The sequence below is a fragment of the Pteropus medius genome, unplaced genomic scaffold (genome assembly GCF_902729225.1).
Source record: "Pteropus medius unplaced genomic scaffold, Ma_sr-lr_union100, whole genome shotgun sequence".
Lineage (NCBI taxonomy): Eukaryota > Metazoa > Chordata > Mammalia > Chiroptera > Pteropodidae > Pteropus > Pteropus medius.
The window spans coordinates 5,967,227-5,988,940 of record NW_024351543.1 but is presented as its reverse complement, the minus strand read 5'-3'; the positions used below and the strand labels follow the sequence as shown (position 1 = coordinate 5,988,940).

The following is a 21,714-nucleotide window of genomic DNA, read 5'->3' as shown; positions in this document are numbered from 1 at the left end:
CAAGGTGGTTATGGCTGCCTAGTCAATTACAGAAGTATTTTGGCAATTGGTTGTATTTCACACGTAAGGAAGAGGGGTGGGGCATTCATAACGTCATATGTTTGGCCTTGCAAGGGTTGCCACTGCCATATCTCTCTCCTCTGTTCATGATTTGCAGTCTTAGCATTCTCTTGGGACAGACTATGAGTAACTTCAGATAGGCTATTTCTTATTCATCTCTATCACAGTAGTTAGCGCAGTGTCCAATTATATATATTAGATGAATGAATAGGCAGATGGATGGGTGGGAAATGGACAGATGGATGGGTAGATGAATTAAAAGGCACTTAAATTTACTCAGGTGTTATATTTAATTCTTGCTTTAAATGTGTTGCTATTCCAATAAAAAGCTTTATTTCAAAAGAAACACAAGATTTAAAGAATGAGAACATGGTGATTTTTGTCAAATTTTGCGTAACCCCAGAAGGCACAACTAGCACCAATATATTTAACATATATGAAGGCAAATTTCCTTAATCCGAGAGAACTTTTTAATACCCCGAGGTTTGTTGAGTAGAGAGCTTCCATTCACAGGAGGCATGCAGACAGAGCCCAGGAGATTATCTGTCAGAAATGATATAGAAAATTCTTCTCTATTGAGTAGAAGTAGAGATCTCTTCCAATTTTAAAATTTTGGAATTCTATGAAGATAATGTCAATGGAAATAAAAAAAGAATGCATCTAAGAGGTATTTTGAAGAATGGAAGAATAAGATGATATCAGATTCAGATATAGAAGATAATATTTGTTAGAATATAGCATTTATAAACTGGGTTTTACAAATACTAGGATCCTTTCACACAGATTATCATTTGATAATGGGCTCCAAGTCCAGGTTTCTTTCCATTACATCACCCTTCCATCAACACACACCACACACACACACACACACACACACACACACACACACACAGAGAGACACACACACGTACACACCTCACTTCAGTTTTCTATATGAAGAACCAGAAATATGGTGACACATATACTACTGTGGGGCTGGTTGAGAAGGGGTTCAAAATCACACATAAAGATAATTTTGATATGAGGATCGTAAGCCTAAATGATGGCATCCATTCATTCTTTATTACAATTTGTATTTTAATCATCATGAAAATTTTTGTCCGGGCCTTAATTTTCTTTAAATCTAGATTAATTTCTTTCAGGCAGTGGAACACAAGACCTCTGATAATCTACATGGCCATAGAATAGAGTTTTGCCTACCAAGAATTCTACACTAATGAAAGTTTTGTAATTATTCTTCTGTTGATCTGTATTCTTTATTAATCTTATAAAATGTATCAGATTCTCCTGTCTTCTTGTCATTCTGTGGAAATAATGTTCAAATGGTCTTAGCGTTTACGGGTCTTACCTTGGGTAATAGAAACAATACCACTTCGACCTTCCCAGGGAACTGCATGAGTGAATTTATGGGACTCATCGAAGGTCACTATGAGGCAAAGCAAAGTGGGTTCCTGCCAGGAGGAGGCAGCCTGCACAGTGCAATGACTCCCCACGGGCCTGACGCTGACTGCTTTGAGAAGGCCAGCAAAGCCAAGCTGGCACCTGAGAGGACTGCCGATGGCACCATGGTAAGTTAAATGCCAGGTTCTGGCGGCCTCTGGGCTCTCCAATCTTGTTGAGAGACGTGGCTGTTTTTTATTTATTAAAGTCACAGAGAAAGAGTCAGGAGAGGAGAGTGCGTGTCTGTGTATATGTTCCCATGTGTTCAGGCACACACCCTGTGTTTTTCCTAGATTTCTGATGTGCTAGGGGTAGAGAAAGCTTCAGACCTGGAGTCAGGCCTGGGTTCAAATCGTAGCCCTTAGTTCCTGTGTGACCTTGAACAAGTCACTTAACTTCTCTGCTTCATTTTCTCCATCTGTAGAGTGGGTTTGGTACCTAACCCAGCAGGTGGCTCTGATTTAACCTTACAGACTATCTAACACTGTTCAAACATAGGATGGTATTATTAATACTATAGGAAGGATCTTCCCTTATCTGCAAGCAGTCCTGTGTATTTGTGCATTGTCTCAGAGTCAACTCCTGCCTCTGGGGCCATAATAGCAGAGAATGCATGATGTCACCTTCAGCTGGTTTCTTGACTCAAGGAGAGTCAAGAAGACTTTGTATCACTATATTCAGGGCTATGAGCAGCAGTTCCCTGCAGTTTTCTCATTTTCTTTTGCTTTCCTTTGGCATGGGATGAAACTGATGGGATTTAAAACCTGTTTTGTATTCCTCCTGTGTCGGACTGTAAACACTGAGGCTGAGCACAATTGCAGACGGCTGCAGCACTCGATTTTATTTTACTTTTGCATTCTTGGAGGTAGAGTTTATGGACCACAAGGAGTAATTGCTAAATCATATGCAAATTTGCTTTACAGTTTTAAATAAATGTCTTTGATGTTAACTGACTTTAAAATCTATAGCACAGACCTGCCTGACTCCATGCCCAGATTGCAAACAACCTAAGCATTTTCTGTCCTTCTGTCCAATGCAGTTTGCCTTCAGTCCAACCCTGGGGCCAGAGTTGGTGGAGTTGGTCTGTAGGGAGAGGGTGAGAAGAGTCCCATGCTTGACCTCAGCTCTATCACCCCTTGCAAGGGTTTCTGCAGAGGTTCCGTAGACCCCTACATTTCTATGAGACATGGTTTGAGAATCTCAGTTAAGCTATTGCCTCTGAAACCTCCTGGAAGTCCACAGGCCACTCCAGAGTTGCCATTTAATAGCACTGTCGGTGTTACCAGGGAACATGGTTCTGTATGAGTGAGGCACAGGACAGAGCTGTTTTTCTGAGGAGCAAGACTTTGAGTAATGTCTAGGGCCTGAGCACTAGTGACAAAGAACTCTCCTATGTGGGGGTTCAGGAGTGGGCGGCCCTGGGTAGCCAAGGAGCCCAGATGACCTGGTGAGGGAGGGTCCAACACTTTACCTAGACCTAACTTTGGTCTCCCTCACCGTTTCCCATTATATAATTTGGATGCTGGCCCATCTATATGCCTTATCCTTATTCTAGTTTGGAATAAATTAACTTTATACAATACTGTCTTCATAGCTCAGTTTGGATGAGTTTTGTTACTCTAGTCAGACAGCAAGTCTCCTAAGAATCAGTCAGTAAAGAGACAATAACAATGGCCATGATAACAACCTTAAATCTGAATACTGCTTTATAGCATGCACTTCCACATGATCACATCTGGTCCTCACATCAAGCCTGTCATGGGAAGTCAAGCAGGGACAGTCATCTCCAGTTTAGGTAAAAAGAATTTAATGTATATTAGACACCAAAACATTAATGTGACTTCCGTGGATTGTGGCGCAAGAGAATATTTGTTTTCCTTTTATCCATCTATATTTTTAAAATTTCCGAAAATGTGAGCACATAAGGATTGTAGGGTTTTATTTTGTTTTTTGTTTTAATTTTATTTTTTAAAAAGCCACAGTGGGTAAAAAAAAAATCAGCAATAAGTGAAGCTGGAATGTCTACCATGCACAGAGCACTTGCATATTCTTTCCATTGCTGACAAAAACCTGATCACAGTGGAATGTCCACCATTCACACCTTTCTAGGATAGAGCTTCCTACTTCCTAATTCTCTCCTTTTCCTCCTCACACTCTCTTTTCTGCCTTTTCCTTTTCCTAGGCCCATCTCCTGGTCAAAGTACTAGGGAAAAAAAGGCTCAAATCCCAGCTCTGCCACTTCTTGCTGCCATCACTTTAGATAAGTTATTTCCCAGCTCTGAGCCTTAGTTTCCACCTCTGCAAAATGAGGAGTGTGGCCTCCTTCACAAAGACATAACCACAGTAATTAATGGCCCCTGAGGAGATGAATATTACTAGGATTCTCCCAGCTCTGCCCTTGGGTCTAGCAAATTTAATTCCATAATGCTACAAGGACAATGTGAGATTTATGTGCCAAATTCCATTGTCCAGAATGAAACTTGATGCTCTGAGAAGTTAAGAGGTATCAAGGTATCACCTGCTTAATAAGTGGTGGGGCCAGAGCCAGAACCCAGGACCTGAGCCTGCTCTTCTCACCATGCTGGCACATACAACCTATTATTCCAAGATTCTGCCTACCCGCATTGTCTCTCCTGACATCTAATCAAATGTGTTTTGTTATCCACCTCACCACTTCTTTCTTGTCATTTCCTACAGGCATTTATGTTTGAGTCTTCTCTAAGTATGGCTGTCACCAAATGGGGGCTCAAAACCTCTAATTGTTTGGATGAGAACTACTACAAGTGCTGGATGCCTCTCAAGAGCCACTTCACCTCCAATTCCAGGAACCCAGCAGGACTTAATTGAGACTGGAGCATTACTACCACAGTTGAGAATGGTTGTGTGCAAAATCTCATTCTAAACACTTATTGTGGGAGGGGGCTAATTAAAATGAGAACTCACGTTTTTACAGTCAAGTGATTCAAACATTTATAGAAATTTCTTTGGAGGATTCTGTGGCTGTCAGCTTAATTACTCAATAAATACTTGCTGGTGTTGTGTGAAAGTGGTAATTGGTCATAATCAGCACTTGATTGGGGCAGACCTGTAGTGGCCAGGACTTGGGATCCACGAGATTGTACCAAGACCAGGACCCCTTTGCATGTGCTTAGCCTGAGTGCCTTTATTCTAGAAGCATCAGTCTAGAGCATCTACCAGAGATCACAAGCCCAAGCCACAAGGAAGGACAGGCCAACATAACGACCATGAGCTCAGATTGAAGCCAAGGTCAAGGCCCTAGAAGTCAGTTCAGGCATAGGGAAGCAAAGGGGGTCAGCAGAGCTCCGAATATCTAGAGTCGTCCTTAAACAGCCAGGGCACCAGGCTATCTAATCTTGGTAGTCATGTATCAGCCAGTATAGTGATAACAGGCAAGAAGTCCAGTCACCAAAAATGAACATCATTCACTGAGAGTACCAACTGCCCTGATTTTCACACAGAAAGCCCTACATTCCAGGAAACTCCTCAGTCCTAGTCTAAGCAGGACAGTCAGTCACCCTATTATTCATTCGTTTATCAGTTCATTTGGTAACCTTGCACTGAGTCCCTACTATGTGCCAGCTACAGAGCAAGACTCTGGATATGAATGATTGCAAAGGACAAAGTCGTCTATCCTGAACAAGCCCGATCCCATCTGATCTCGGACGATCCCGTCTGATCTCGGAAGCTTAGCAGGGTTAGGCTTGGTTAGTACTTGGATGGGAGACTACCTAGGAAGACTAGGTGCTATAGCCATAAAAAAAAAAAAAAATTAAAAATTAAGGGATTGTAAGCTGACAAGGTCCTTGCAATCTGTGAGGTTGACCAAGGGTTGCCTCACCTAAAAATAAATAAATAAGTAAACAAACAAACAAACAAACAAAAATAAAGAAAAAAACAAAGTCATTTTTTCCTTTCTCAAGCTCACAATCTCGGGAGGTCAGGGCCAAAGAAGATCAAGGGCCCCTGTGCTCAGACCACAACAAAACAGAGGCGGTGCTGTGTAGGAAAGCGGCTCCTGACAGCTCCCTTCCCATGGCTGGCATCTCTCCCAGAATACTGGGCAGCCCAGGACTTTGGGGTGAGTTGATTAGGTTCTCACAGAGTGAGAAGACAGGCACATCAGAATAGAAAGGAACGGGAAATGGTATTTGTCGCTACTTTAGCTCTGTAGTTTTAGCACATTTCCCCCACTTTGTTGCCATAGTAGCAATTTTGATATGCCGCTACCAGATTTTTATTTAACAGTATGTTGCAAGAGTCAGCATGTGTCAGGGCCTGGGATCGAGGGTTGCCAGATGAAATATAAGATGCTCAGTTAAATTTGAATTTCAGATAAGCCATGAATAATTGGATATGTCCTTTGAACATACTTTACTACAAATTTATTCAGGGTTTATCTGAAATTTAACTGGAAAGCCTATTTTTTATTTGCTAAATCTATGCAACCCTATGAGGGTTTAAGATGGTCAAGGATTTAGACATGGTCCTTACAGAGCTTACATTCTAGAGAGGGAGACAGATGAAATGAATAAAGAAAATAATCACAAATTGTGAAAAATAAGAAAACAAACAGGAACTGAGTTGGGACTAACAAGTGGGATGGGGAGATCTTTCTTTAGAGAGGAACATCTTCAATGAAGAAGTAAACGATAGGAAGGAGCAAGTCATTGGAGGAGTAGGGTTGGGCTGGGGTAGGGTGGGGAGGAGGAGCATTCCAAGAAAAAGCCTGTGGATTCGAGAAACTGAAAGAAGAGTGGATGTGGGAGCCCAGGAGGAAACCACTGCAATAGTCCAGGCAAAAGACAACATTGCCTTGGATTAATGAGGCAGCAGCAAGGGCGGAAGCAGATAAATTCCCATATTTTTTGGAGTAGACCTGAAAGAACTTGTTAGTGGACTAGATGTAAGGTGTGAGGGCAAGAAGAGCTAAGGACAAGGCTGGGGTGACTGCTGGGTTTCTGACAATAGTATTTCATGGTCTCAAACAGTAAGGTGAAGGTATCTTTGTGCATGACAGCGGTTGGTGCATCTTCCTAATGTTCCTTAGTATAAAGAAGTCTTTATTAAAAATTAAACATTGTTAATCTTCAAATAAATTTTAAAATTAACCACAGTATCAGAAGTTGCCAGTGGCCGACCTATATCCCATCAGCAATCACCATCCAATGCCAACTAAATCCTTCCAATTGCCAGCACCACACTGGCAACTCTGCCTGAGACCCAAACCAGAACCCAGCAAAAGTGCTGAGGATTGAACAGCCCTAAATGCAGCCTTAAACCAATGAAAAATGGGAATTAGTGGGTAGAAATGCCAGCTCTCTCACCCATACCTCTGAGACTAGTGTCTGGCCCTGGCTCCCTGCCATGGTGGCAATTCTGATAACGCGCCCGTTAGCTTCCTTCCCTCTCACCTCCCCATGCTCCTGTGGTGCTTCCTGGGCTCTTCTCCCAAATACCCCAAACTAAGATAACCACTAAAATATTCTAATCCTAAATTTCAGCCTTTCCATAATGAGCTCATTCTAATCCTAATCTTAGACATATACCTAGACTCTCACCTATTTCAGTTCATTCTGTCATCGGTTTTGTGGCAAAGCCTGCCTAGAGCTAAAGCAACATTCTGAGTTTACATCTATTTGGCATCTAAGCCCTTGGACATTATCCCCCCAACTGTGGGCAGCAAATCGTCAGCTGGAAATAATATTTTCCCCAAGCCAGACTATTCACGATAATTTTTTTTAAAAAGATTTCGTTTCCTTGCGTAGTGCCTCAGATCAGCTAGAAAGATCTGTACTATTTCCTTAATTCCCTATCCTTGAATATCACCACTCCATTCAAGGTCATTTTGTTATAACGTTAATGAGATGCCATAGAAACTTAACTCTTGTTTATATAAATTAGCCTATAATAAAATTGATTTCATTGCATGTCATTTTGCTTCAAGTCACAGAACCTATTGGTAACATTAAGTGAAGACTTATTGTACCTTCCTCTACCAGGCTCCCCAACAAATATATCATCTCATTGCTTAGAAATAAAAAAAAAAAAAATTAAAAAAAAAAATTCAAAAAATAAAAAGCATCCTGATTAGGTTTCCTCCGATGACTGGAGGGTTTTCTGCCAGATCCCCTTCGGCATCTTCTATATTTTCCAGGGTGCAGTAGAAGCCACCTTTCTCTGTTTTTATTTTTAAGAGATTTCTCTCACAGCCCAGGCTACTTAGCTATGGCTCTAGATCAATGGTTCTCAATAGGGACAATTTTGTACCCACCCCCCTGGCAAAGTCTAGAGACATTTTTGTTGTCACAACTGGGAAGTGTACTACTGGCATCTAGTAGGTAAAGGCTAGGGATGCAGGTTAACATTCTACAATGCATAGGGCAGTCTCTCTAATAAAGAATTATTCGGTGCTGAATGTCGATAGTGCCAAAGTTAAGAAACGCTGCTCTTGACACCGTGGTTCTCAACTTAAGCTGTACATTGGATCTCCAGGAAGCTTCTAAAACTCCAAGTGCCCAGGGTATACCTCAGATCAACTAAATTAGAAACATTGGGAATGGAACCCAAATGAGAATTTTTTGGAAACTCCTCAGGTGATCCCAATGCACAGGTAAGGCTGAGAAATGCTGTTTTAGAAACTACCTTAAAATTAGCATTCAAAACAACTTCTGTTTCTAACTTCAGATCTTGGTCCAAATCAGGGTTTCCTAGAGTCTAGGTGAAAAAAATCCCTAAAGCACCCAATATTCCCAGACCTAGAATGGGATGGGATGGGGTATATAACGAGGGAGGACCCAGCAGGAAAAGCAGGCTACGTGGCAGTGATGGGGAGGGATACTGCCTCCCACCAGAAAGCACCAGCTCTGTAAAGGTGCCCCATGGGGCACAGAGAGTGTGAGGAGGAGGAAGGGAAAGTTGTGAAACTTAAGGCCTAGGTGTAAACTGTCTCGAAGTTACAAGTTAATGTGCAGTTTCTGCATTGTGATTTTCCAGTGATGATAGAGTTATCACTTCTGGGTTTAAAGGAAATTTTGTCCTACCGGTTAAAATGAAAATAAAAATTAAAAAAGCTTGAGAGCTGACATTTAAACTTCTTATAGTTAGCGATCAACCTGCCTTCAATTTGATATAATCAACTTTATAGAATTGCATCACAAATCTTAGGTATGTCCAAAGTTTATCCTTTTTGTGAGGCAGTGTAGTGCATCATTAAGAGTAGTGCACATGTGTACAGCCACACTGCCTGGGTTCAAATCTAGACTCTATCCCTTGCCAGCTGTGTGACCCTAAGCAAGTTATTTAACCTCTCTGGGTCTCTGTTTCCTCAGCTGTGAAATGTGGATAATGATAGCACCTACCTTATAGTGTTAGTGACTATAAAATGAGTTAATATAGGTAAATTGCTTAAAATAATCCCTGTCACATAAATAAGCACTGAAAAACAAGTAGCTATTATGCATGGATTTGTTTTTTTTTTTCTTTTGGAGGCATATTTTGATCTTGGTATGTTTGTTTTTAAATATAATTATTATGTATTTATTAATATAATAGCCATTATACATGAATTTAATTTTTTTTGGAAGAATGGTAACTAAGGAAAATCCAGACTCTAGAATCCAGACTGTGCTTTCATAGCTGAATGAGTTTGAGCAAGTAACTTAACCTCCCTAAGCCTCACTTACCTCATTTGAGAAAAACAAACGACTCACTTCATAGGGATTTGGTAGGGGTTAAATGAGACCAGGCATTGAAGGCGCCCACACTGCTTTTGGCACATAGTGAGCATAGGCAAATACTAGCTATTATCATTGTTATTGTTTATTATTGCCATTGTCACTCAGTGAATACTTATCAGTTCCTGCCTCAGGGAGGCAATTGTGCCACCCACTGTATGAGACACATGAACGAGTAAGCCAAGGTCTTTGTTCCTAAATAAACTAGCAGTTAGCTGAAGATTACGGTATGTACGCTTCTAATGGAATAAGTAACAGAAGCCCAAAACATGAAAAATTCAGAAGTACTGTTTCCCTTTTGTCATCTTTTTGGTGTTAAAATAAGAAAATCATATTGAGGCTCAATTTAAGATCTCAACGATGCATAGTAATAGCTCAATTAAGGTGACAGTTAAGACAGAATCTAAAATGACTTTGATAGAAGTCCTCAACTTCATCACCAGGTTCTTGGAAACTGTAATTTTAAGCAAAACAATGTATAACAAAACCGATTTTCTCATAGGTTAATTGATATAAACAACAGTTAAGTTCCTGTGGAGTATTTCTGGTCACAAAAACATCACCAAACTTCTAAAGACCCAAACACTTTTAATATTAAACATTGAAATGAATGTATGCATTTAAGGATTGATGAAAACAAGTAAGATTATTTTCCAGCCCATCTACTCCAGTTCAGGGTCTCAGTGGCTGGAACCTATCCAGGCAGCTTTGGACCCAAGGCAGGACCCAACCTTGGACAGGACACCCTTCCACCGCAGGGTGCAGATATAGGGATTTCCACTAGTCTCTTGAAAAAAAAAAAATCAGGGTCTATCAGAAGGAAAAGGGAAGTGGATGTCAGTGGGCAAGAGTTAGTGCCCACCATGTATACATTTTTGTGGGAATTTGGCAAGAATAATATGGGAGGTCTTGGGTTTGAATCTAATGTCTTCACTCTCACAACCCGAGACAATTTGCTAATATTTGCTTTAAACAGAAAATGCTCCAAACATTTGCTGATTTCTCTCCAAATCCATCTCTGTTAAAATGGCTTTTCTTCTGTTTGTATGAGAAGGTTGACTGGCAATTGTCTCAATTGTTCCAATGGTCTCATTTCAAATCACAAGAGGTGGCATGGGCAATCAGAGCAGTAGTTCTTAATCAAAACCCAGACTCCAATCCTAAAATTGGCAGGCTTTCTTAAAGAATTAGAAAAGTCATTTTTCCTGTCTAAACCTTTCCTATAGAATTAGGCTGTGAGACTGGCAGATCTTTAAAGATCCTTCCAGCTTTAACATTTTTATACCTGTGAATGTGCTAGAAAACCAAAAAGTGCACATGGGAGTCTCAGCTCTTGAAGGCATTATCTCTTAAGCCCCCCGGGCTGGATTAAGTGTCCTTTCTCAGTACTGGACTCTCTACACCATCAATCTTTATGCTTTTCAGAGAATGGTTAAAGATACGCCCTCTGGAGTCAGGCTGCCCAAATTTAAGTTCCACCTCAGCTCTTATTAGCTGAGCAAAGAGGACTTGAGCAAATTATTTAACTTCTCTAAATCTCATCTGCATAATAGGAATCTTTAAGATATGTTCAGAGGTGTATAAAGCTCTTTAGCTTAGCACCTAGAACACAAATAAAAGCTTAACAAGTGCTGGTTGCGATACTTGTTTTTCTTGTGAGTTCCTCCAAGGAGTTGTATGTTTTTCATAATAGTATCCTCAGTGCTTAGTAAATGACTGGGGATCAGTGTTTGATCAATGCAGAGATCTGATGGCCAGTGGCCTACTAGAATTCTGTAGGACATAGATAGGCTCCTCCACCCCAGTGGCTCCAGGAAACCAACCATCCCCAGTACCTGCAGACCAACAGCAGCTCATTCTCCTTGAAACCTCGAACGGTATCTCCTCCCAAACACCCTGATGGGACCAAAGCACTTCTGCAGAAATGATTTGGGAACTGCTTGTCCAGCTTCTAATATATGGCTTCAGGGTAACTGCCCACCCCCATCTTCATCTACCCTCACATAAACCACTCTATATAATATTCTTCAAAGCTGTCTCCATCTTACATAGAGTATAAATAAAACCCTCTTAAGAAAACTGTTTTTAATCAATATGAAACATATAATGTAACTACAAAATCAATATGAAACATATAATGGTTAATTGTACAAATGTAGTTTCAAGAAAAGTCCTCCTACCTTCTCCTCCTACACACATGAACTTCATATCAAATTGCAGCCTGAGTCCTTCTTATATTGATTTCTGGAACAGCCTCAGCCAGTTGCCTCCTTCCCCCACCTCCGAACTATTATTAAATAAGAGATGAATGATTTAAATGCAATTGGTGATAGAAGTAAAGAATTGATTCAGAACTGATAAGGTGATACTCGTTGTGATTATGGGGAAACGGAACTTGAACTCTAGTGCCAGGTTTGCTCCAGAAATGTCAGATGTTTCACCAGCCATCCATCTCCAGGGACATTCGGAGGTCAGATGTCAGACTTTGAACTTGACTTTAATCCTTTAAATCCTGAAACTTGGCGTTGAGATCAATGTGCACTGTATTTCTTGGGATGATGAAGGGTCTCTAGGTAGATAACACTGCTCAGTGCCTCTCTAGGTCACAGCAGGCATCAGCAGAAGGAGGAATCCGTCTCAGAGAAATGGCAGTAAAGGCAGCCAGAAGGAAAACTATCAAAAGTATCACAATCATACTTGTAGATACAAATGGGTCCTCAAATAGAACACAATAAAATTTATGTGTTCACATAAAAGTGGCAGTGAAATCTTTGAAAATAGTTATTTAGCATTATATTTTTACTAATTTTAAAATGTTGTCCATGTTTTTAATTGTGCATATTTGATCAAGACAATTCTTGTACAGATTTCTAATTTCTTCAAATATCCCTTTAATAATACTGAATAATATAGATAATCAATACTCTGTTATGTCCCCTAGCGTTATGAGAACATTGTGTCAGGTATCACCAGGAATGAGAAAAACATAAGGAAAATAAATCAGAACTGAACCTGATAGAATTTTCATCAGAGCATGAATGTAATCTTGTTCTACAGGTAGGATCCATAATAAAGGGTAAAAAGACATAGCATTTAAACAACCCAGACTGTTAGAAACGCAATATTGTTCCAGAGAGGGGAAGGGATGTCATACAAGGATAAGGAGTTATTATGAAGACTAGCGCTTCACGCATGTGCATAAAGGGGAACTAATAGAGATAATATATTTAAACCTTCATAAAGCTTTTGACAAATTCACATCCAAATGAGTCATCCTGTGACTGGCAGAAGCTGCTTTGTTTTTCACTGAGGGCTGGATCAAAACCTAAAACTTATTTCTGGCATAAAGTCTTACACAGCCTGATTACTGGTTATCCTCCAGCCTCTCTTGCCCCATCATCCTCCGAGACCCAGAATGACCTTTCAGGAATGTAAAACCAGTCAGGTTACTCTCGCTTAATACCTTCAATGGCTCCCACTGCCATTAGGATGAAGCCTAAAGTCCTTAACTGTGATAAGGGCCTTATGATCTGGTGCTGATTATCTTCCTCAGTATACATCATTCTTTTTGATGCTCAGCACTTGAACCACTTTCTTATGTTCGGGAATTCCTTACCTGCCTCACACTTTAGAGCTGAATATGCCACATGCTTGCTTTTCAGCCTCCCTTGCAGCTAAAACTCAGGCACATAACCTGGGCTCAGCCAATCATATATGCCTGGACTTAGAAGCAAGTGATGGTGATACAGAGATCTTGAGGAACTCTTTCTAGTGGCTGTGGTTGTTAACAAGCTTGAGTTCTTGGGCCAAGAGAAGCAGCAGTACCAGTGTGGGATCCTGTGCCCAGCACCCAGAGCTAGCAGCATCAAACTCTTGGCAGCATTTAGTGCTCAGACAAGGTGGCAATTGCTGTTCTTACCAGACCATTTCTGGGTAAGATACGGGACACTGTTTGTAATAAGAAATATTTTTAAATTAATTAAACTGTTAAGAATATATTGCTCAATAATTCTCAATGCTAAAAAAATGTTTTAAAAATTATGACTATACCTTCCTGGGTACTGCCTTTTCAGTTTATCCACCAAAATATGCTGTAAATGTTTTTCCTATTACTAAGGTTTACTAGAACAAGTCCCAAAGAAGGAAGACTGGTATGATCAAGGACTAATATCTTCATCTTGTTTATGTCTTGACACATTACATAAGAAAAATTGGGCAGTGGATTTGAGCAAATAACAACAACAAAATACAAATGGACAAAAATATATGAAAAAAGTAAGACCTCAATAAATAAAATGCAAATTAAAGTTTTTATCAATCAGATTTCAAAACAGTAATGGTAAACACTCACTGAGATCTTAATGAGTGCCTATTCTAAATACTTTATAAATAATAACTCATTAAACAATGAGTTTAATAAGTGTATTATTAGTATATCCATTTTAAAGATAAGGCAACTGAGACAGAATTTAAATACTCTCCAGCCCAGCTCTTTTAACCAGTAAGTGGCTGAGCAGAGGGGATACAAAAGCAAGGTCAGGGGGTATGACTAGAAGTTCCAACCCTCTAATCACATGGCTTGTTCTTCTTAAGTCACTTCATTAACGTAATAGATACCTTTATCTGTCATTACTTAAGAAATTGCAAGAGTTTTTAGCTGACAGAAACAGAGAGAAAAACCAAACATATATTTATTACACATCATAGTATCATGGGATTTGACTTTATCTGAAGCTATAACTATCTCCGGGTCATTTTGGGTTTCTTGTACCTGGGAAATAGTAGACCGGAAAAAAAAAAAAAAAAAGTTCCATATTGGCAGCACTAAGTGGCCTTGATCACAGGGAGCTAGAGTTACTGCTACACAAGGAAGGCAGGAAAGGATATGCCTGGCACCCAGGGCACTGTGGCATATCTTGGTGCTTCCATGTCCAGTGATAACCAGAAAGAAATAACTGCTGCAACAAAGGCCTGATGATGCTAGAGTCACTATGATTCTAGTTATGGAATGAAAGTCCTAGCGACTCCATCAGGCAAGCAATCCAGACCTGCTAAAGTGAAAGTCAAGGGAAATCTGGAAACCATGGGGGAAATGCTGATTATCGATTATAACCTCAACTTGATCCAACAATGTGGACGGCAGCTTGTTCCACTAACCTTCTTGTGCTGAGACTGCACTTAACCACCCTGAACATGATACAGACTGGGCTTAATGTGTGCATAGATCTAAGCAGCGCATGGGGTGCTTGAGAAAATCCTACACCTCTTGTGCCTGCCTCCCTCCCTCTTGGCCCATCTTTTTACTCTAATTGCTGCTACAGCTCTCAGACAATATTTCACCTCAGCTGTATAGCATATCATTTACTTTCTGCCTTAAGTTTCCTTCCTCCTCCATGTGACATGCCTATAAGAGTATGGTCAGCCATTCTGAGGTATGCCCATGCCTGGTAATGTAAAGGAATTAATTGCACCAGATAACTCTTAACCAGCAAGGAGAGGAGCTGGTGGATAAATATCCACCTTTCCCATGTCTGAAGAGAAAATTCCATGTCCATTCCACAGGACTCCTCAGGAGGTCCCTAGAATTAAAATGGTCACTCCCAGAGGTAACAGGCTAATTGCACACTCAATGGGCTTTCCCTCTATGCCTGTTTCACTTACCAGTCTCTCACTTGTTCTTTCAGATCACTTCCTAACATCAACTATCTGTATACAAACTTTTCTCTCCTAGGCTTATACAAGGATCCAATGACAGAATAGCTATAAATATACCTTGAAAGTTAAACCAATATACTAATGTAAAACAGTCCTACAGAAGATGCTGTTCCTCCTATAGCACTTGATGTTTTTACTCGGCCTCCGTAGATGAAATTGTCACCCTACTGTTTCAAGACTGAACAACAAAGCATGGGGTAGCTTTATGTTACTGAGCAATAGTCTTATTTTCATCTTCATGGGTAGGCATCACTATCCCTATGCTATAGAGGAGGCAATGGCAGTCTGGTTTCCAACTGCTAAGTTCAGATTAGGGTTGTAGCCCAAATCTGACCTCCAAAGCCCAATGCTCTAAACCATTTTACTTCTGTTCCTCACAGGCTCCACCTGCCGTCTTTTCACCCCACAGTGGCCCCAATCCCGCCATATCCAACGCACCTTGCCCTTTTGTGCTCGTTTTGCCATCAGCCCTGAGAACTTCAGAGTCTAGATCAAATGCCATCTCCCTAGACAGAACAGCTCCCCGATCAGCTGCCTCTCTTGCTTTCCTAAATCTTTTATCATATTTTCTATGACATTGCTGCATTTACCACTGGGGCTGAAGCCAGACAAGAGCTTAGATATTGAGTAGTTCCAGACACATAACAAACACTCAAATAATAATTGTTGAATAAACAGCTGCCCAGAGCATGCACTCCTTAAGCACAGGTACTAAGTTTGTCTAACTGACTGTTGCATTCCTAGCACAGAGCACAATGCCTGCTCATAGCAGACACTCATTTGTTGAATGAATAAATGAACACACATCTGTTTCTTCATTAAACTGTGTACACTCACAAAGTAGGGATTCTACAATGTCCAGCAAATGTTTATTGAATTAAGGTAACATTAAGAAAGAAAAACTATTTAATGATTAATAGATTTATTTAAACATAATACACATAGTCATCATTGCCAGAATTAATATGAGATGTTAAATGTTCGATCCAATTTTCCTTCCCGAATAAGTTTTTCTTTCCTATCCTGAATAGAAAGAGGGAAAAAAAAAAAAAATCAAAAACAATGCATTCTGGCACAACCCTCTTAAAAACAGAATGAGATGCTCCGAATCTAATTCTAATTCCCTACTGTCTAAAGCAGTATGAGTGAGGAAGTAGTAGTCTGACTAAAGGAACAATTAAGAAAACACTGCTGTTGTAAAACACCTTACCAACATTTTAGTAAGTAGAATTGTATTACCCCACTAAAAAGTATACATTGAAAGCAAAATGCAAACACCTCTAGGTAAGTGTGGCCTATCTTTTTATTAAGCGATAATTTATCAGATAATCAAAATATACATATTCTAACAGGAGAGTGGATTGGCTGGTTTAAAGCCAAGCTGGATAGGTGGGCCCCAGTCTACATGACAACATGAGGTCTGGGGGCTGGGGCTGAGGTTCTAGTACCAGAATGGCCTAGTACAGCAGCCCCCAATCTTTTTGGCACCAGGGACTGGTGTGCCTATGAGAATCTAATGCCTGATGATCTGAGGTAGAGCTGAGGCAGTGATGCTAGCACTGGGGAGCAGCTGCAAGCACAGATGAAGTTCACTTGCTTGCCCACCCACTGCTCACCTCCTGCTGTGCGGACCAGTTCCTAACAGGCCATGGACCAGTACTGGTTCACAGCCTGCGGGATGGGGACCCCTGGTCTAGTGTCAAAGATAAGCTGGTTTTCTCTGTAATCACATATCCAGGCCTCTGATGGCAGTGATTCCTAGCACACGCTGCTTTTGCTTTTTTGTTGTTAAGGTATTAATAACTTTTAACATTAATTTGCAAAATATGGCCAATATAACTGAATTCATGCAAATAGGGAACACACCAAATGATTGATATATGCTAATACTTAACCAAATAAACATCTCTTTTTAAAACCAATGAACTAAGAACCCTAAATATAAAAATTTGCAAATATCTAAAGGTTAATCAGCATAAGTTTAACTTGTGCATATCTTCTAATGAGAAAAAAATTAAAAATTTTTAAAAGTAATTATTCTCTTGCTTAATATTCACAGTATAATTTCCTTACATTATCTAAAATACACTAGGAAAACTCTTTCATGAGCTAAATCACGTCCAAGAAATATAACCAATTGCTTTAAATTTTAGAGCACCTATTAAATTTGAAAGACCCACAGACTACACTGATTTTTAACAGTGTTTTTCTATAAGAGCGCAAATGATAAAGAAATAAAACCAAATATAAAATTCAAACTATGTTTTTTCTCCTGCTGGAAAGGAATAAAGATAAGAAAGGAAGTGAAGGAACAGTAGAGGGCTAAGATGGGAGGTGCACTGGTGGCAATCATTAAGAGAAAGAGCTGCAGCCAGCACAGGGGGAACCTATCACATAAATACTAAACCTCAGGTCCTAATACTTACTCTGTCAGTTTTGAAAACATAATACCAGAAGAAAAGGGGCCCCAATCCAAAAACAGCTCCTAAGAGTGAGGTCTTGGGAGTGGGTCTGAAATTGGGATAGATATTTGCAGATCTTGCATAGGTCCAACGAGTCAAGGCAGGATCTTCCTAAAATTATGAAAAGAAAAAGTTACAAGAACTTAAGCAAGCCCACACTGAGAAACAATCTTAACAGGACTTTCGGAGATACGCTTAAGAGACACCTTTTCTCCCCTCTATTACAGTTAAGGGTATACTCTGAATATTCCTAAATAGCTTCAGGGAAGATCTTCCATTCCTAGTACTTGTTGAATAATTCTCTAATGATCCTGGTTCAAATACTTCAGAAATCCCCAAATAATTTTACAAAATTATTCACCGCAATTAACTGATAAAAAAAGAAATGAAATCGGCTTTAATACTTTAATGCTAAGCCAGAAAGAGAACATGCAAGGTCCTAACCAACACCAAGAAATCATGATTGGTAGGACTAAAATAATTAAACTGGATCTTCCAGAGCAACATTTTAAACCAAACTGCAGAAACAGTAAAGAAAGTGAAGACACGAGACATAGGTTCAAGGGGATGTTTGTGCTCAATACATCTACTCTTGTATCTATCCTTTCTATTAACATATTTGAACAACTCTCCCATGAATTCTCAATCTGCCAATCACCTCTCTATACTTTGATATCTGACATCCCTGCCTTCCAGAAACAATTTCATTTCATAAAAATATCAATAGCCACATGACCATAGTTTACTGAGCCTGGTACTATTGAGAGAGGTTCCAAAACACATGCCTTGGGAGATAGTTCTTTGACACCACTCCACATCCAAAGGACGACCAGCACCATCTGACATAGTGAACACTCTGTGAAATCATTTCTTCATTTGGTTTCCAGGGCACACACTGGCTTGGTTTTCCTCCTAACTCTCTGGCCATTCCCTCTTAGTCTCTTTTGCTCTCTTCTTCCTGACTCTCCAATCTCTTAATATTAGACCTCAGATTTTGCTGGTCTTTCTTATCTACATTCACTCCCTTGATGATCTTCCAGTCACATGGCTTTAAATATCCATCTATAGGCTGATGACTCCCAAAATTATACTTCTAGCCCTAGACCTCTATCCTGAACTCTAGACATAATATCCAGCTGCCTGTTCAACACTGACATGTTGTCTAACAGCCATGTCAAATGTGATGTATCCCACACTGATTTCCCAATATTCCACTCCACCTCCATCCTGGCTCCTCTCATTCTTCTCTATCTTGGTAAAAAGCAAGTTCATTCTTCCAACCACTTAGGTCAAGAATTTTGGAGTCATCCTGACCCCTTTCTCTTACACCTCACATCCAATCTGCAGTGGCCTACAAGGCCCGGTATAATCTAGTCTCAGGTTCCTTTCTGACCTCATCTCTTCCTATTCTGTCCTCACTCACCTCCACATTAGCCACAATGGTCTCTTTACTGTTTCTGTAATTAACCGGGCATGCTCCTGTCTAAGGACCTTTACACTTGCTGTCCCCTCTGCCTAAAATGCTACTTTTCCAGCTCCCTCACCTCACTTCTTTCAGACCTTTACTCAAACGTCACCTTCAACGCGAGGCCTTTCCTGGGCCTATCTCAAATTTGCAGCTGCTCTTCCTTCCTACTACAAACACACACTCCTAATCTCTTTCCTTGCTTTATTTTTCTTCTTATCACTTATCACTATCTAACATGCTAAATGATTTAATTTTTTTTTAACTTATTATTTGTCTCCCCCACTAGAAAGAAAGCTCTATAAGGACAAGGGTCTTTGCCTATTTTGTTCTCCACTGTTACCACAACATCTAAAACATAAGACCTGGCCCTTGAGCACTTATTCACTGAACCAATCATTCTTAAAGATTAGGCAACTAATTCCCATGTATTGATCAACATATGATTAATTTGAGGCACTCATTTAACGAACAGAACAACCAATGAGGCACCCACCTATCACTACCTCTGTTTTACATGACAAAATTGAAACTGCCTTGGGTCACAGAACTAAATAAAAGAAAATCTGGAGCTTAAACTTGAACTCTGACTCAAGGCCTTATTCTTTTTAACTACATCATACTATGTGGCACAACAACCCCAATCATGTGAGTATGTATATAATGCCTTTCTCCGTACCATCTTCCCAAATAAATAAGGTTCTGGCTGAAGATGGTACAGCCATAAACATGATATGGGTTACACAGATCAAGGTTTAAATTCTGCTGTATCACTTGCTAAAAGAGTATCACTCTATGACCTACCTGTCCTTCCCATGTTGTCTTCTCATTTGTAAAATGGGGACAGTGATATAGCTTAACTCTCTGAATGGTTGTGATATTTGTGTAATATTCAGAAAGGGTTTGGATAGTGCCTGGGACACTGTAAATTTCCTTCAATCCTCACAACTTCCAAAAATTCCTACAGAACACCAATGCAACTGTTGGGAAAAGTCTGTTGTTGTTTTTTAATTGTTTGATATAGTTAAACATCTCTTGTACAGAAAATTATAAAAAAAATGTTTGTTATATAATAATAACTATCGGTTTGCTGGGCATATATTATGTGCTAGGAATGATACACAGACTATCTCATTTAACCTAACAATGATTCTATAAAAAAATGTACGACCATTCCCATATATAAAGATCAGAAAACTAAGATTCTGAAGGGTTAGGCAAATTGCCCAAGGTCATATAGTTTGCTAGCATGTAGTGCCTTGGTGTCTGACTCCAAAGTCCAAAGCTTGAACAAGCTGCAGGATCTTTGGGTCTTTAAAAATATAAACTGAACAATCACTAAATTCCCATCAGGAGAAAGCAGCATTGCTATGAACTGTGAATTGGAAAGGGGAAAATAGCTTTTAAAAAATACACACACAACACATTTTCGAACACTCGTTATCAGCCTGGCACTGTATTTGGCTGGTCACGTGCCTTATCTCATTTAATCCTCGTAACAGCCTCACAAAACGGTTAAGTATTACACTATTCCCATTTTTCAGACAGGAAAACTGAGAGAAAGCTGCAGAGTTGAATAACTTTCTCAAGATCACCCAGGCGGGAAGTGATTAAGCCAAGACTCGAACTCAGCCATGTGTGAGTCCAGAACCCATTCTCTTGACCATCAAACTCTCTGCCCAAGGTCAAAGGGCTAGTAAGTTGACCTGCTCTCTGGACCTGGAAAAGGACCAATGTCTAAGATATTGATCGGGAATGGTGGCCGCCCCGCTGCGAGGTCCCCTTGGCCGGTGCGGGCTGCGCAGCCCTTGAAGGGACCGCCCGAGCTCTGGCCCTCGATCCCCCCGCTCCGGCCGACCCCCACTCACAATGAGCTCTCGGCGGCTAGGGTTGTTGTACTGCAGCAGGTACTCTCTTTTCAGCCGAGATCTTATGGCCAACCGCTCGGCTTGCGCCTTCCGGGTTTCCGGGGATATGTCATACTCAGCTGGGTCAAGGGTAGAGGGCAAGGTGGCCAGGCGCGACGGCTCGTACTTGGGGAACGACATCTTGGGACCCTACCGCATAACTGCGCCTGCGCGGCGCCGAGGCCCGCCCTCTTTGTGCTGACCTTTAGCCTGAGGAAGTGCGCTTGCGCGTGAGCCGGAGGCTGGCTATGGGGTTTAGTAAGGAGCTCGCTTCCTCTCCCCACCTTCCTCACCAACCTGGCCCGCTGATAGCGACCTGCGCGTGCGCAATGTCATTTTTCTCGCATTCCGGGTTTCAGTTCACTACCTTAGCCACCGCCCCACTCAACGAAGCTATTGCTTATCGTTTCTTTCTAGTAGCCTTCTCTACTCATGTAACAGCTTATTCTGTGAAGCTGAGCTGTGTGGGGTGGGACTGGCAGAGGCGGGAAATGACTGGTTGTGGAGACCTGTTTCAATGTGTGTCCATCCAACCTGTGTGATCTCGGAGAAGTCACTTAACGTCTCTGAGTTTCCTTGTCCATAGTCTGGAGATAATGACCCCTATTCTGTCCACGTAGCACAATTGTGAGAATTAAATAAGATAGTGAATAAATGCCAAGGTGCTTTGCAAAACTTAATTCCCTAGCCAAGAAAAAGAATAAGCTTTTCTGTACCTTACTACATTAGAGCCACATAACATAAGTAAAAGCCTATTTTTCATGGGCATGAAATAATGTTTAATAGGAGAGTGATGTTGGAAGTGGTGCCTGCCTGGCTATAGTAGGTCAGGAAAAAAAAGTGAGATATTGAATAAAGCTCATGAAGAACCATGATCTTAATTAAAATACTACAACCTCTTACCTAAAATC

General features: G+C 40.5%; 2 protein-coding genes across 2 annotated transcripts in view; one reads left to right on the top strand and one right to left on the bottom strand.

The window, feature by feature from the left end:
- The window catches only part of HGD (homogentisate 1,2-dioxygenase), a 39,910-nt gene extending 35,361 nt beyond the window's left edge, over positions 1–4,549 (top strand). The window contains exons 13-14 of the mRNA XM_039843127.1: positions 1,447–1,628; positions 4,198–4,549. Of these exons, the coding sequence (XP_039699061.1) occupies positions 1,447–1,628; positions 4,198–4,347 (332 nt within the window). The 3' untranslated portion in view covers positions 4,348–4,549. The remainder of the gene's footprint in view (positions 1–1,446; positions 1,629–4,197) is intronic.
- An 11,261-nt stretch (positions 4,550–15,810) lies between these two features.
- Positions 15,811–20,983, bottom strand: NDUFB4 (NADH:ubiquinone oxidoreductase subunit B4). The gene is made up of 3 exons (XM_039843128.1): positions 20,765–20,983; positions 17,396–17,542; positions 15,811–15,992 (listed from the first exon to the last, which is right to left on the bottom strand). The coding sequence occupies exons 1-3, from the start codon at positions 20,942–20,944 to the stop codon at positions 15,930–15,932; spliced, it is 390 nt and encodes a 129-aa protein (XP_039699062.1). The 5' UTR covers positions 20,945–20,983; the 3' UTR covers positions 15,811–15,929.
- Between the last annotated feature and the right edge of the window lie 731 nt (positions 20,984–21,714).